Genomic DNA, 17,240 nt, shown 5'->3' with positions numbered 1-17,240 from the left:
TCTGGAGGCAGCGCTGCAGGGTGGTCACTATCTAGCACAGCCACAAAGTCATAAAACCTGATGTTACACAATGCTAAACCCTAACCTTAACCCGACTGCAAAACTAATTCCTAAGCCTAATGTTAAATTGAGACCAAAAATCTCATTTTTGTTTTCATACATTTTTACAATTGGCCCTGTGGCCAATTTTGACTTTGCAGCTGGCCTATCTCGGAAGTAGGCTGTATCAATATGTCAGAGGACACACTGTTGGACTGACAACCTGAGTCAGCCTGCAGGTGCCCAGCCATCCACAAGGAGTTGCTAGACCGCGATGAGCCAAGGAAAGCCCCTAGAAAGCCCCTGGCTAGACCAGTATGAACAACTGAGAGAAAAACACTGCTGTTTGTGTTCAAGAACTTCCAGCCAGGGGGCCTCCCTATGGGGCTCCCGGTCACGACCGGCTGTGATCGAACCCCAGGCAGGAGTGGCGCCTCAGCACTGCCTCAGAACGCTGCTCTACTCAGGAGGCCCCCCTGGCTGGATGTTCTTGAATACAAACAGTAATGTTTTTCTCTCAGCTGTATTTCCTATTCTCCTGGCTCAATTGCCTTCCAGTTTAATTGAATTAGCCATGCAACTTGAAGAATAAAAATGTCCTACTCCTTTAGGCCATTAAGTGTATTTCAGTTCGCTTAACCCGTCCACTCAAGTAGCACAGCTCCCGTTCCATAAACATACATATTTAGCTAACATATTCTGTTATAACTGTTGTATACACAATGGAGGCTTACGTGTCAGGGAATGCTCTTCACTGCTTTCGCAATAGTCACGTCCAAATAGCAACATTACTGCAATGATGTCAATGTTCAGCCGATGCATCATACGGAACTCTGACTCTTCAAACATGTCTGCATGTCTTGGTAATCAGCTGGATTATTGCTTAAGTGCTAGACCACATTTGGCTAACAAGGAAATTCCCTCATCTTCCCTTGATTTTGAAAAGCAAACTTGTTCAACCTGAGGGGCATGTGCACATTTGAATTGTGTCTTCTGAACTATGCACCAGCCATGCTGCAGCCTCAAACCGTTACCATGCTGCTTTAAATGCGTAGTCTTCAGTGGCTCTTTCCAGACAAATTCCACAATACTCATATTAAAGGGACAATCTGTAAGCTTTTCTGTCCAAAGTGTCAGGGCCCACGCTTCTAAATCGTGATTCATATACAATAACGTCCAAGAGACTGGTGTTCGGATGCACCTGACAAAGACTTGTGTCAACTGTATGCATTGGGAATTTCAAAATGTAATGTTAATGCAAATACTCTATGTGAATTTCAAAATACAAAGAGAGCAATATAAAGACTTTTCTCAAAGATTGTGTGGACTAGCAAATGCTTTTTACTGTATATGTCTTCAGCCACAGTGTTGATCTATATACAAATACATTAGAACTACACCAAGATGAGAAAATGTACAAGAAAAATGCCTCCAAGTCAATCAAGTTTGAACATATTAGACATCAGGTGTTTCTTCACTGTCCCCATTGCCCTCTGCACATCCTCTAGGCCAATAAGAACTGTCCAATAAGAACTGAACTGGATTACATATCTCTGTTGCCTTAAGTAATGGTGATGGCACAGCACAGCCCACAGCTGCACTACGGAGCCCATGTGATGTCCGTTGTTGGGAATAATCTGAGGAGGGTGGACAAGAGCGCTCACTTCCTTTGAGAGTTCATTTGATTTAGGTAGAGAGCAAATGGGTGTATATCAGTGGAGGCTCCTCAGAGGAGGACCATCCTCCGCGGTGAATTTTATATATTTTTTTATTGTAAAGCATTTAAAAAGTTATCATTTTTAGTTAAAACCATACGAAATATAATCATATGTCACCAAACAATTGATTAAAACACACTATCTGCAAAAATGATCTACAGTAGCCTCAACAGCACTCTGTAGGGTAGCCCCATGGTGTAGCCGGAGGACAGCTAGCTTTCGTTTTCCTCTTGGTACACTGACTTCAATACAATACCTGGGAGGCTCATGGTTCTCACCCCCTTCCGTAAACTTACAAATGCATTTCTTCTAAAATGAAGGAGAAGCAAGAGAGAAATAGAGAAAGAAAGAGAGAGTGTGTATATTTTTTCCACTTACTTAGCTAGCAAATGTAGCCAGCTAGTTTAGCCTACTGACACACCCTGCTCAAACAGAGTGAAGCTATGTTAACTAGCTGGCTATGACAGAGGGATGCTATGTTAGCTAGCTGGCTATAACAGAGGGATGCTATGTTAGCTAGCTGGCTATAACAGAGGGATGCTATGTTAGCTAGCTGGCTATGACAGAGGGATGCTATGTTAGCTAGCTGGCTATGACAGAGGGATGCTATGTTAGCTAGCTGGCTATAACAGAGGGATGCTATGTTAGCTAGCTGGCTATAACAGAGGGATGCTATGTTAGCTAGCTGGCCATGACAGAGGGATGCTATGTTAGCTAGCTGGCTATGACAGAGGGATGCTATGTTAGCTAGCTGGCTATGACAGAGGGATGCTATGTTAGCTAGCTGGCTATGACTATCCAACACAACACTGGAACTCTTCCAAGTCAAGCTTTTTGGTTTAACTATTTTTTTGCCCCTGGGGCCTGCCGGTGTAACTGCTTACTGACTGTATATTGTAACGTTACTGCATGATTGTAGCGGGTTTACTAACGTCTTAGTTCTATTAGCTTTGCTGACTATGACGTTACTTTAGCTAATAATGTTGACAACTATGTAACTGTGTAGCTGTTTGGCTGGGCAAGTTTTTTTCGCCTGGTCACATACAGCTGATGTGCATTGAAGTTCACAAGCAAAGGGAAGAGGTGAGAGGCGAGAGCACAAGTGGCGGTGAAGGAGGAATGGAAATGTAATGGTGTTGATTGCTGTGATGTTCATGTTAAATGGATGCCCTTTTAAGAGCACACAAGAGTTATGGGCTGAGGGAGGGAGAACCAGATAGAGTTATGGGCTGAGGGAGGGAGAACCAGATAGAGTTATGGGCTGAGGGAGGGAGAACCAGATAGAGTTATGGGCTGAGGGAGGGAGAACCAGATTGAGAAACAGGATAGAGTTATGGGCTGAGGGAGAGAGAACCAGGATAGAGTTGTGGGCTGAGGGAGAGAGAACCATATTGAGAAACAGGATAGAGTTATGGGCTGAGGGTGGGAGAACCAGATTGAGAAACAGGATAGAGTTATGGGCTGAGGGAGAGAGAACCAGATTGAGAAACAGGATAGAGTTATGGGCTGAGGGAGAGAGAACCAGATTGAGAAACAGGATAGAGTTATGGGCTGAGGGTGGGAGAACCAGATTGAGAAACAGGATAGAGTTATGGGCTGAGGGAGAGAGAACCAGGATAGAGTTATGGGCTGAGGGAGAGAGAACCAGATTGAGAAACAGGATAGAGATATGGGCTGAGGGTGGGAGAACCAGAGAGAGAAACGGGCTGAGGGAGAGAGAACCAGATTGAGAAACAAGATAGAGATTTGGGCTGAGGGAGAGAGAACCAGGATAGAGTCTTTATTTGACCTTTATTTAACTAGGCAAGTCAGTTAAGAACAAATTCTTATTTTCAATGACGGCTTAGGAACAGTGGGTTAACTGCCTGTTCAGGGGCAGAACGACAGACTTGTACATTGTCAGCTCAGGGATTTGAACTTGCAACCTTTCGGTTACTAGTTCAACGCTCTAACCACTAGGCTACCCTGCCGCCCCTGTCTGTGTGTTTTGTATGCTGTGTGTGCGTGCGTATGTCACTTTGTACCCATTAGCGATAATGCTAATGATAACCATCTGCTGGTAGATAGAAAGGCTTTCCCAAAAATCTTCTCAATTAAATGTTAACTACAAAGTAGCCTGTGCCTTCCTGCTAGAATAATATCATGATTATTTGCATCGACCCAGTGGCTATTTGTTTTGCAAACTCTGCAATCAGATGAACCCCACAGAAACGCAGCTAACCAAACAACAGTCTCTGGGTGGTGCCCAGTTGAGTTAAAGGGTAACTACACCCAGAATTCAACAATTTTCCGATTTTTTTCAGACCTCAAAATGGGTTTCCTGATGTGTTTTTAGCATTGATGTGGACTTAGAACATCCAAATGTTGTTGTTTTTATACAAATAAGTTGTGATTTTTGTGAGAGAAAACCTGAAAATACTGGGAAACCCTGTCCAAACCCTCTTCTTACTAAGAAACAGTTAATGGTGTAAATGACAATGTAAGTCTGTGTTTCAATGGCCTTTTTTTCCTTTCAACAGATCGATAGTCATTAAAGAGGGAGAAATAACCAGAAGAGTGGATCGTTTGATATGCCAAAAAAGAAGATGGATTGTTTTGGGTACTGTTGGATGGTCATCTGTCTCCTACTGGGCACTGCTACTGAGGCAAGAGTTCACTTTCTTTACCCTCTCTTTTTCTCTCTTTACTCTGTATCTCTATCTGTTGCTGTCTCTGTCACACGCACGCACACACACACACACACACACACACACAAACACACACACACACACACACACATTCACACAGACACACACACACACACACACACACCCATACATGCAGGACCATATTGTCTACTGTGTCAGTGGGGGGGATTCATACACTGTATAACATGTGTGCCATGTTAATACTCTGCTCAGTAGTACAACACCATGGTTGTTTGGGAGCAGTAATTGGTGTATGTATCCTTTCTCGCTCTAGTGATTTCTTTATGTGGAAAATCTAAATAACTTTGGTGAATGAACGTTTATATTGATGAGTAATCAATAAGGTGCCTGTATGATTAGTAAGTGGTCAATATAATAACATATAGGTCAGGGCACTGGCAGACTGATCTAGAACAAAAATATCAGACAGCAAAACATCCATTGAATACAAAAACAGTGTACTTTATTTAACCAGGCAAGTCAGCTAAGAACAGGGGCAGAACGACAGGTTTTTACCTTGTCAGCTCAGAGATTTGATCTAGCAACCTTTGGGTTACTGGCCCAACGCTCTATCCACTAGGCTACCTACCGCCACATGCTATGTTAAGCAGTACCTAACTGCCATTAGGTACCGAGATGATATCCTCAGACCCCTTGTGAGACCATATGCTGGTGCTGTTGGCCCTGGGTTCCTCCTAATGCAAGACAATGCTAGACCTCATGTGGCTGGAGTGTGTCAGCAGTTCCTGCAAGAGGAAGGCATTGATGCTATGGACTGGCCCGCCCGTTCCCCAGACCTGAATCCAATTGAGCACATCTGGGACATCATGTCTCGCTCCATCCACCAACGGCACGTTGCACCACAGACTGTCCAGGAGTTGGCGGATGCTTTTGTCCAGGTCTGGGAGGAGATCCCTCAGGAGACCATCCGCCACCTCATCAGGAGCATGCCCAGGCGTTGTAGGGAGGTCAAACAGGCACGTGGAGGCCACACACACTACTGAGCCTCATTTTGACTTGTTTTAAGGACATTACATCAAAGTTGGATCAGCCTGTAGTGTGGTTTTCCACTTTAATTTTGAGTGTGACTCCAAATCCAGACCTCCATGGGTTGATAAATTTGATTTCCATTGATAATTTTTGTGTGATTTTGTTGTCAGCACATTCAACTATGTAAAGAAAAAAGTATTTAATAAGAATATTTCATTCATTCAGATCTAGGATGTGTTATTTTAGTGTTCCCTTTATTTTTTTGAGCAGTGTAGTATGGTATGGTATGTTATGCTATGTGTTATGGCATGGTATGTGATGCTATGTGTTATGGTATGTGGTGTGATGCTATGTGTTATGGTATGGTATGTGATGTTATGGGTTCTCCTTGCAGATCTTAGTTGCGGCTAGCCCAGAGGTGAACAGTACCCAGCAGCACCTACAGCTGAATGTCTACCACGATATAGGACTCACCAGGAACAAGATTGTGACAGCCCAGTTCGAGTGCTACCAGAAAATCATGAAGGATAACGACCACAACAAAATAGGTAAAAAAAACAACAGATATTACCTGCTTTCAGGCAAAATGTTTGCCTAACGCCAAAAAATTAATGGTTATTGGCTACATCTTCAGCCCATTAGGTACGATAACTTGATTACTGAGTGCATGAGTTTGAATCCTAAGTGGGATCGATTCATGTTGCATAAGCCCTCGAGTTGAGCACCTGATGTCCAACGAGGAGCTCTTTTATAGGGAGAAGAAGACGAAAATAATCTGTTTTGTGTAGTCAATGACTAAAGTGTGATAATCCCACCAGTCTATTAGTATCCAGACCATTAACATTAACCAGTCGGCAGGTGAGGAGACAGTGCATCTTAGGCCAGACTGAGGGACTGAGAGGAATGCCAGTGCTGCTGTGATGTTATTTACACAAGGTGCTGTAAACCTCTCATTTGGATGGTAATCCACTAGCGTTGTGTCTGATTAGCATTGCAGTCACACCGGCAATCAGCTAGGAGGTGTTCGCTTGGCGTCTTGGCTAATTAGAAATCCTATCACACAGTAAGGTGTGGCTCTAGGGTGTCTGTCTGAGAGTGGTGGTTGTAAGTGCGTGAGGAGAGGTAAGGAGTAGTGAGGAGAGGGAGCAGCAGGAGGCTTCAGGAGAGAGAGGGAGCATCTGACAGAACAGACGTAAAGTGTTAGCTGTGTTCAGTCATACTTAACGTTAGGGGAACGCTACAGGTGTAATGCCACAGCTTTTTATAGACTCTAAACATAATCCTGATTTATCTGACTTATCGAACCAAAACATTTGGAGATATTTGGAAAAGTGCATTTACTACCTTTCTTTTATTTGTATTTATATATATATATATATATATATATATATATATATATATATATATATATATATATATATATATATATATATATATATATATATATAAAAAAAATTAAACTAGGCAAGTCACTTAAGGACAAATTCTTATTTACAATGACGGCCTAAACCGGCCAAACTCGGACGATACTGAGCCAGTTGTGCGCTGCCCTACGGGACTCCCAATCACAGCCGGTTGTGATACAGCCTGGATTCACAGGGTCTGTAGTGATGCTTCAAGCACTGAGATGCAGTGCCTTAGACCGCTGTGCCACTCGTTAGCCAAATAATGCTTTTTTTTTTGTGTTACAATATGTACAGTATTTAATAATGTGTTTGTGTGGGTGGTTGCCAAGGTAAGGAGGTAGGACACATCTCCGTCAGTAGAGTTACCAGTCTTTGTCAGGGAAATGTTTTCCAAAATAACTTTCCCCTTCAAAAACAACTTCTAGCTCTTCAGTTATGTCAAGCATTATTGTCAACACATGCCAGGGGATTGTTAATTTCAATCCAAAGCTTTAAAATACACATCCCACCCCTGTGGTCAAAAACAAAGTCTGAAACACCTGAGTACCTGATGAAAGAGATACAAAGTACATAGTGAGAGAGGCAGTGGTAGAAACACATCCTGGCTGATATTTAACATAGTGAGAGAGGCAGTGGTAGAAACAGATCCTGGCTGATATTTAACATAGTGAGAAAGGCAGTGGTAGAAACAGATCATGGATGATATTTAACATAGTGAGAGAGGCAGAGGTAGAAACAGATCCTGGCTGATATTTAACATAGTGAGAGAGGCAGTGGTAGAAACAGATCCTGGCTGATATTTAACATAGTGAGAAAGGCAGTGGTAGAAACAGATCCTGGCTGATATTTAACATAGTGAGAAAGGCAGTGGTAGAAACAGATCCTGGCTGATATTTAACATAGTGAGAGAGGCAGTGGTAGAAACAGATCCTGGCTGATATTTAACATAGTGAGAGAGGCAGAGGTAGAAACAGATCCTGGCTGATATTTAACATAGTGAGAGAGGCAGTGGTAGAAACAGATCCTGGCTGATATTTAACATAGTGAGAGAGGCAGTGGTAGAAACAGATCCTGGCTGATATTTAACATAGTGAGAGAGGCAGTGGTAGAAACAGATCCTGGATGATATTTAACATAGTGAGAGAGGCAGTGGTAGAAACAGATCCTGGATGATATTTAACATAGTGAGAAAGGCAGTGGTAGAAACAGATCCTGGATGATATTTAACATAGTGAGAGAGGCAGTGGTAGAAACAGATCCTGGCTGATATTTAACATAGTGAGAGAGGCAGAGGTAGAAACAGATCCTGGCTGATATTTAACATAGTGAGAGAGGCAGTGGTAGAAACAGATCCTGGCTGATATTTAACATAGTGAGAGAGGCAGTGGTAGAAACAGATCCTGGCTGATATTTAACATAGTGAGAGAGGCAGTGGTAGAAACAGATCCTGGATGATATTTAACATAGTGAGAGAGGCAGTGGTAGAAACAGATCCTGGATGATATTTAACATAGTGAGAAAGGCAGTGGTAGAAACAGATCCTGGATGATATTTAACATAGTGAGAGAGGCAGTGGTAGAAACAGATCCTGGCTGATATTTAACATAGTGAGAGAGGCAGTGGTAGAAACAGATCCTGGCTGATATTTAACATAGTGAGAGAGGCAGTGGTAGAAACAGATCCTGGCTGATATTTAACATAGTGAGAGAGGCAGTGGTAGAAACAGATCCTGGCTGATATTTAACATAGTGAGAGAGGCAGTGGTAGAAACAGATCCTGGATGATATTTAACATAGTGAGAAAGGCAGTGGTAGAAACAGATCCTGGATGATATTTAACATAGTGAGAGAGGCAGTGGTAGAAACAGATCCTGGCTGATATTTAACATAGTGAGAAAGGCAGTGGTAGAAACAGATCCTGGCTGATATTTAACATAGTGAGAGAGGCAGTGGTAGAAACAGATCCTGGCTGATATTTAACATAGTGAGAGAGGCAGTGGTAGAAACAGATCCTGGATGATATTTAACATAGTGAGAAAGGCAGTGGTAGAAACAGATCCTGGATGATATTTAACATAGTGAGAGAGGCAGTGGTAGAAACAGATCCTGGCTGATATTTAACATAGTGAGAGAGGCAGTGGTAGAAACAGATCCTGGATGATATTTAACATAGTGAGAGAGGCAGTGGTAGAAACAGATCCTGGCTGATATTTAACATAGTGAGAGAGGCAGTGGTAGAAACAGATCCTGGATGATATTTAACATAGTGAGAGAGGCAGTGGTAGAAACAGATCCTGGATGATATTTAACATAGTGAGAAAGGCAGTGGTAGAAACAGATCCTGGATGATATTTAACATAGTGAGAGAGGCAGTGGTAGAAACAGATCCTGGCTGATATTTAACATAGTGAGAGAGGCAGAGGTAGAAACAGATCCTGGCTGATATTTAACATAGTGAGAGAGGCAGTGGTAGAAACAGATCCTGGCTGATATTTAACATAGTGAGAAAGGCAGAGGTAGAAACAGATCCTGGATGATATTTAACACAGTGAGAGAGGCAGAGGTAGAAACAGATCCTGGCTGATATTTAACATAGTGAGAGAGGCAGTGGTAGAAACAGATCCTGGATGATATTTAACATAGTGAGAGAGGCAGTGGTAGAAACAGATCCTGGATGATATTTAACATAGTGAGAAAGGCAGTGGTAGAAACAGATCCTGGATGATATTTAACATAGTGAGAGAGGCAGTGGTAGAAACAGATCCTGGCTGATATTTAACATAGTGAGAGAGGCAGTGGTAGAAACAGATCCTGGCTGATATTTAACATAGTGAGAGAGGCAGTGGTAGAAACAGATCCTGGCTGATATTTAACATAGTGAGAGAGGCAGTGGTAGAAACAGATCCTGGCTGATATTTAACATAGTGAGAGAGGCAGTGGTAGAAACAGATCCTGGATGATATTTAACATAGTGAGAAAGGCAGTGATAGAAACAGATCCTGGATGATATTTAACATAGTGAGAGAGGCAGTGGTAGAAACAGATCCTGGCTGATATTTAACATAGTGAGAAAGGCAGTGGTAGAAACAGATCCTGGCTGATATTTAACATAGTGAGAGAGGCAGTGGTAGAAACAGATCCTGGCTGATATTTAACATAGTGAGAGAGGCAGTGGTAGAAACAGATCCTGGATGATATTTAACATAGTGAGAAAGGCAGTGGTAGAAACAGATCCTGGATGATATTTAACATAGTGAGAGAGGCAGTGGTAGAAACAGATCCTGGCTGATATTTAACATAGCGAGAGAGGCAGTGGTAGAAACAGATCCTGGATGATATTTAACATAGTGAGAGAGGCAGAGGTAGAAACAGATCCTGGCTGATATTTAACATAGTGAGAGAGGCAGAGGTAGAAACAGATCCTGGCTGATATTTAACATAGTGAGAGAGGCAGTGGTAGAAACAGATCCTGGATAATATTTAACATAGTGAGAAAGGCAGTGGTAGAAACAGATCCTGGATGATATTTAACATAGTGAGAAAGGCAGAGGTAGAAACAGATCCTGGATGATATTTAACATAGTGAGAAAGGCAGTGGTAGAAACAGATCCTGGATGATATTTAACATAGTGAGAAAGGCAGTGGTAGAAACAGATCCTGGATGATATTTAACATAGTGAGAAAGGCAGAGGTAGAAACAGATCCTGGATGATATTTAACACAGTGAGAGAGGCAGAGGTAGAAACAGATCATGGATGATATTTAACATAGTGAGAGAGGCAGTGGTAGAAACAGATCCTGGATGATATTTAACATAGTGAGAGAGGCAGAGGTAGAAACAGATCCTGGCTGATATTTAACATAGTGAGAGAGGCAGAGGTAGAAACAGATCCTGGCTGATATTTAACATAGTGAGAAAGGCAGAGGTAGAAACAGATCCTGGATGATATTTAACATAGTGAGAAAGGCAGTGGTAGAAACAGATCCTGGATGATATTTAACATAGTGAGAAAGGCAGTGGTAGAAACAGATCCTGGATGATATTTAACATAGTGAGAGAGGCAGTGGTAGAAACAGATCCTGGCTGATATTTAACATAGTGAGAAAGGCAGAGGTAGAAACAGATCCTGGATGATATTTAACATAGTGAGAGAGGCAGTGGTAGAAACAGATCCTGGATGATATTTAACATAGTGAGAAAGGCAGAGGTAGAAACAGATCCTGGCTGATATTTAACATAGTGAGAGAGGCAGTGGTAGAAACAGATCCTGGCTGATATTTAACATAGTGAGAAAGGCAGAGGTAGAAACAGATCCTGGATGATATTTAACATAGTGAGAGAGGCAGTGGTAGAAACAGATCCTGGATGATATTTAACATAGTGAGAAAGGCAGAGGTAGAAACAGATCCTGGATGATATTTAACATAGTGAGAGAGGCAGTGGTAGAAACAGATCCTGGCTGATATTTAACATAGTGAGAGAGGCAGTGGTAGAAACAGATCCTGGCTGATATTTAACATAGTGAGAAAGGCAGTGGTAGAAACAGATCCTGGATGATATTTAACATAGTGAGAGAGGCAGTGGTAGAAACAGATCCTGGCTGATATTTAACATAGTGAGAAAGGCAGTGGTAGAAACAGATCCTGGATGATATTTAACACAGTGAGAGAGGCAGTGGTAGAAACAGATCCTGGCTGATATTTAACATAGTGAGAGAGGCAGTGGTAGAAATAGATCCTGGCTGATATTTAACATAGTGAGAGAGGCAGAGGTAGAAACAGATCCTGGCTGATATTTAACATAGTGAGAGAGGCAGAGGTAGAAACAGATCCTGGCTGATATTTAACATAGTGAGAAAGGCAGTGGTAGAAACAGATCCTGGCTGATATTTAACATAGTGAGAGAGGCAGTGGTAGAAATAGATCCTGGCTGATATTTAACATAGTGAGAGAGGCAGAGGTAGAAACAGATCCTGGCTGATATTTAACATAGTGAGAGAGGCAGAGGTAGAAACAGATCCTGGCTGATATTTAACATAGTGAGAGAGGCAGTGGTAGAAACAGATCCTGGCTGATATTTAACATAGTGAGAGAGGCAGAGGTAGAAACAGATCCTGGCTGATATTTAACATAGTGAGAGAGGCAGTGGTAGAAACACATCCTGGCTGATATTTAACATAGTGAGAGAGGCAGAGGTAGAAACAGATCCTGGCTGATATTTAACATAGTGAGAGAGGCAGAGGTAGAAACAGATCCTGGCTGATATTTAACATAGTGAGGGAAGCAGTGGTAGAAACACATCCTGGCCGACATTTAACATAGTGAGAGAGGCAGTGGTAGAAACAGATCCTGGCTGATATTTAACATAGTGAGAGAGGCAGTGGTAGAAACACATCCTGGCTGATATTTAACATAGTGAGAGAGGCGGTGGTAGAAACAGATCCTGGCTGATACTTAACATAGTGAGAGAGGCAGTGGTAGAAACAGATCCTGGCTGATATTTAACATAGTGAGAGAGGCAGTGGTAGAAACACATCCTGGCTGATATTTAACATAGTGAGAGAGGCAGTGGTAGAAACACATCCTGGCTGATATTTAACATAGTGAGAGAGGCAGAGGTAGAAACACATCCTGGCTGATATTTAACATAGTGAGAGAGGCGGTGGTAGAAACACATCCTGGCTGATATTTAACACAGTGAGAGAGGCAGTGGTAGAAACAGATCCTGGCTGATATTTAACACATTGAGAGTGGCAGAGGTAGAAACACATCCTGGCTGATATTTCTTTAAAAGATTCCTTTCCCATTCAATTTTTTTCCCTAAAATTGATGTTATGGTTGATGGAAGACAGAGTCAGGAAACAATGATATGGGATGTGGGATATTTCAATATCTGGGTTATCCACTGTAATGTCTCATTTCCACCATACAATTAGGAGTATTGGCAGAATCGTAATGTATTTAACTTGATTTGTATGCAAGAATAAATGAAGACGTTAGCATTAGCAACACAATATATCAGCAGGTGTCTCTAATAACTACTGAGTGTGATGTCAACAAACAACATTTTACTTATATCACATATTGATTTCAGCTGCGTATTGATTGACGTGACCTGTTGATTCTTGTAGCAGACAGTGTCAGTTACCTCTCAGTGACCTCTCAGTGCTCCTGCTTTATGTGAACACGTGCTTTATTTGAACTCTGATGGTTTCTATGCTGCAGGGCCAGTGTGTAACCGGACCTGGGATGGATGGCTGTGCTGGGACGACACAGAGGCAGGCTTCACTTCAGAGCAGCACTGCCCTGACTACTTCCAGGACTTTGACCCCTCAGGTGAGCCCCTCGAAGGCCCACCATGTGCCCACCGACATGAGCTAAAGTTCCTGGGGAGTGGGGACCCACCTTTTATGCAGGTTTCCATTTCAACCTGCAACTCCCATAAAACCTGCTGAATTAAATGTAGAAAATTTAACTTTGAATCATTCCAGCTATTTCACGTGATATGTTCTGTCTTGGAATAATTCTAAAATAGCAGATTCAAGGTGTTCCAGTTCATTGGTTCCCTCGAACCAAGCAGATATAAATAAACCACAGGGTTTTGTTCTAGCCCAGCACTAACACATCTTTTTCAAATAATCCTAATCATAGTCATCAGTCGGGACCACGACCAGTTTCATCTGGTGTATTAGTGCTGGCCTGGAATAAAAGCCTGCACATCATGTAGCTCTCCAGGACTGGAGTTCTACAGCCCTAGTCTAATGGGGTGATATCATTGCTAGTGAAATCCAACATACAGTGGATCCTCCAGGATCAACATTGAGAAACACTGGGTTTGAGGCAGACACAGCAATCGCTCCTCCTTCCGGGCTAGTTTGGTCATTTTGAGGGGTAGTCCCATCCTTTTTTATCAAATGCCTTTCTTTTTTCTTTTTCCATTTACTTTTTATTTAATTCAAGTCCCAGAGGCTTCAGAAACTAAGTCCCAGAGGCTTCAGAAACTAAGTCCCAGAGGCTTCAGAAACTAAGTCCCAGAGGCTTCAGAAACTAAGTCCCAGAGGCTTCAGAAACTATGTTGCTTTAAAAGCACTTGCAAATTATATTACTGCAAGGAAAGATGACATTTTCTGAAAAAGGACCTGTTTTGAAGATGAACTTCAGATCTCTGCATTTTGAAGCCTGTATCTGATGTGGTTAGAGTTTCATCTCCAACATTTTGATGTAATGCTCTACAGAAATGGTGACAAAAATCTGCAGTGAGAACGGACACTGGTTTCTGCATCCCGACAGCAACCGAACGTGGACTAACTACACGCGATGCAACGAGCACACCAAAGAAGGCAGGATGGTACGTCACTGTCTGAAATATTTTTATTAATCTTCTCAATTACACAAGATTTTACAGTGCAAAGTCAAAAGAATATCAAATGGATGTTCTAGTAATTCAAAAACAGTTGCTTGCTGCATGTGAGGAATGTTATTTTGCCCTCCTAGAGAAACTTGCAGATTGCTGTTTTGAATGGACATAAAGCATTTGAAAAAACATGTGGAGATAGTATTTGGCTAAGGCTTTGAGCTCTCTGCTCTATGATTATCAGGGCTCTTTGACTATAACTAACAAGGGTATTTTATATTGATTATTTATGTGCATTATGTAGTGAGGGTGTTAGCCAGGCTAAGACATGCTAGGATAATATGAGGCTTATCGTGTCTACTCTCTTCCAGACTGCCATGAATTTATTCTACTTGGCTCTCATTGGCCACGGCTTGTCACTGATATCCCTATTCATTTCCCTGGGAATATTTTTCAATTTCAAGTGAGTATAAATTAACCAAACAACATAAATAATTGAATACACAAAGGCTTTGTTCCTCGGTCTGTTTTTATTCACAGATAGCTGGTACAAATAACTTTTCACCTTATGTTTCTGTTTTTATCTCCACAATGACAACGTCTACTCCTTTTCTCCTTTCGTGTAGGAGTTTAAGTTGCCAGAGGGTCACTCTCCACAAAAACCTCTTCTTCTCCTTTGTTTTGAACTCGGTCATCACCATCATCTGGTTGACCGCTGTGGCGAATAACCAGGAACTGGTACAAAGAAACCCTGTGAGTTTATGGATCGTTGGAGGGATGGGTGGATGGATGGATGGGTGGATGGATGGATGGATGGTTGGATGGTTGGATGGTTGGATGGGTGGATGGATGGATGGATGGTTGGAGGGATGGGTGGATGGATGGATGGATGGATGGATGGATGGATGGATGGATCGTTGGAGGGATGGATGTATGGATGGATGGATGGATGGGTGGGTGGGTGGGTGGGTGGTAGGTAGGTAGGTAGGTGTGTGGGTGGTAGATAATATGCGTTTGTATATAAATATAAATAATTGTATATCTATATTATACTATATAATGTATATCATACAGCCACACACCAGAGTAACGGTAGGACACACACTGCTAATTTACTGCTGCATTTATAGATATTCATTTATAGATATTTAGCCCAGAAAAACTACATGACGTGGATCCAAATTGATAGTATTATTTTTGCGTTAGCTAGGTAGTGACAGCTAGCGCCAGTCAGCTGTACCTGTGTCAAAACTCTGCTATTTTTTATACTATAGTTTGTTCTCCATCTTCTTTTTAAATCATAAGCCAGCGTGTTTTCAGCACTTTTATTTCCATGACTGATCAAAACTCATTTTCTCATGCTCTCACTTGTCTCTCTGCGGCAGACTTTATGAGCAATATGTTAGGAATATCAAATCACAATAAAGTCACAGTATCGAATCGCAATACATATAGAATCTTGAGAATCGCAATAGATATAGAATCTTGAGAATCGCAATAGATATAGAATCTTGAGAATCGCAAAACATATAGAATCTTGAGAATCGCAATACATATAGAATCTTGAGAATCGCAATACATATAGAATCTTGAGAATCGCAATACATATAGAATCTTGAGAATCGCAATAGATATGGTATCGGCACCTAAATATGGTGATGATGTCGTATATCGTGTGGCCTGCCCTAAATTTCACCCCGTGTTCTTTTTTCTAGACAAGCTGTAAAGTGTCCGTGTTCATCCATCTTTATCTGTTTGGCTGCAACTACTTCTGGATGCTATGTGAAGGGATATACCTGCACACCCTCATCGTTGTTGCCGTGTTCGCTGAGAAACAGCACTTGATGTGGTATTATCTCCTCGGCTGGGGTAGGTTTTTGGGATCTCCTCGGTTGGGGTAGGTTTTTGGGGGATGTGGTACTATCTCCTCGGCTGGGGTAGGTTTTTGGGGGATGTGGTACTATCTCCACGGCTGGGGTAGGTTTTTGGGGGATGTGGTACTATCTTCTCGGCTGGGGTAGGTTTTTGAGGGATGTGGTACTATCTCCTCGGCTGGGGTAGGTTTTTGGGGGATGTGGTACTATCTCCACGGGTGGGGTAGATTTTGGGGACAACGTCATATCCCTTATAGGATATGAAGTGTGATGTTATTTCATGGAAGTAGCATTGTTTGTCACTAACAAAGGATGTCTGTTGTTGTTTTTCAGGCTTTCCTCTAATTCCAGCATCTATACATGCGATCGCTCGCAGTTACTACTACAATGACAAGTGAGTTACTTTCATCGCTTTTTCCCTTAATTGTTTTCATTGAATTGATCATTCCTTAAAACTACAAGCTATTCATACAGCATAATGCCTATTTCCTGTCATTAGTTTCTATGACAGCTACCAGTATTCCCTACCCTGATATCGATTGCCTTCTAGTGCTTTCAATTACATTTTCTATTCATGTGTTTCCTGTAAGCATCACCTTTTAAATCGAATTTCAACAATAAAAGTAGCAGACCCTGAATGCATGATTCTCCTGAATGCCTGATTCTCCTGAATGCCTGATTCTCCCTCCTACAGTTGTTGGATAAGCTCCAACACTTCACTCCTCTACATAATCCATGGGCCTATCTGCGCTGCTCTGTTGGTAAGTCTGTAATACAGTTAGGTTCATGCAAATTAAAAAAATATATTCTGGCGACTGTTGAGTGCAATCTTGGATAAAAAGGGGGGTGCAGTGTACCAGAATGTTGTTTTAATTTTAAAGGGATAGTTCAGTGAAATTACATATTTAATTTCCTTACTTTGAAAGCCGCCTATTGAGAAGGAGAGACTGAAATTCACAGTTTAGTTTTGTTAAATTGGCCAAGTAATATCTACGTAAATAATTTCACAGAACTATCCCTTTCATTTACCTGCAGTTTGGCCTCAACGGCTGGTCCCTCTGTGGACTGACCCGTCCGTGAGTCATTTGGCAGAACAACATGTCACTGGTCACCTTTCAAAGTAAACCTGCAAATCAAGCATCCTCCTGTGCTTTGCAATTATTATCTGAGGGT

The 17,240-nt window shown here is 41.9% G+C and overlaps 1 protein-coding gene across 3 annotated transcripts in view; it reads left to right on the top strand.

Moving 5' to 3' along the window:
- LOC110520594 (calcitonin gene-related peptide type 1 receptor) overlaps nt 1-17,240 on the top strand; it is a 44,512-nt gene that overhangs the window by 22,493 nt on the left and 4,779 nt on the right. For all 3 annotated transcript variants that reach the window (XM_036975219.1, XM_036975221.1, XM_036975220.1), the window contains 9 exons: nt 4,277-4,402; nt 5,829-5,982; nt 13,065-13,175; nt 14,075-14,187; nt 14,565-14,656; nt 14,820-14,946; nt 15,909-16,062; nt 16,401-16,461; nt 16,762-16,828. In XM_036975219.1, the coding sequence (XP_036831114.1) occupies nt 4,328-4,402; nt 5,829-5,982; nt 13,065-13,175; nt 14,075-14,187; nt 14,565-14,656; nt 14,820-14,946; nt 15,909-16,062; nt 16,401-16,461; nt 16,762-16,828 (954 nt within the window). In that variant the 5' untranslated portion in view covers nt 4,277-4,327. The remainder of the gene's footprint in view (nt 1-4,276; nt 4,403-5,828; nt 5,983-13,064; nt 13,176-14,074; nt 14,188-14,564; nt 14,657-14,819; nt 14,947-15,908; nt 16,063-16,400; nt 16,462-16,761; nt 16,829-17,240) is intronic.

This window comes from Oncorhynchus mykiss, chromosome 3 (genome assembly GCF_013265735.2).
Source record: "Oncorhynchus mykiss isolate Arlee chromosome 3, USDA_OmykA_1.1, whole genome shotgun sequence".
Lineage (NCBI taxonomy): Eukaryota > Metazoa > Chordata > Actinopteri > Salmoniformes > Salmonidae > Oncorhynchus > Oncorhynchus mykiss.
This window is presented reverse-complemented; position numbering and strand designations above follow the sequence as displayed.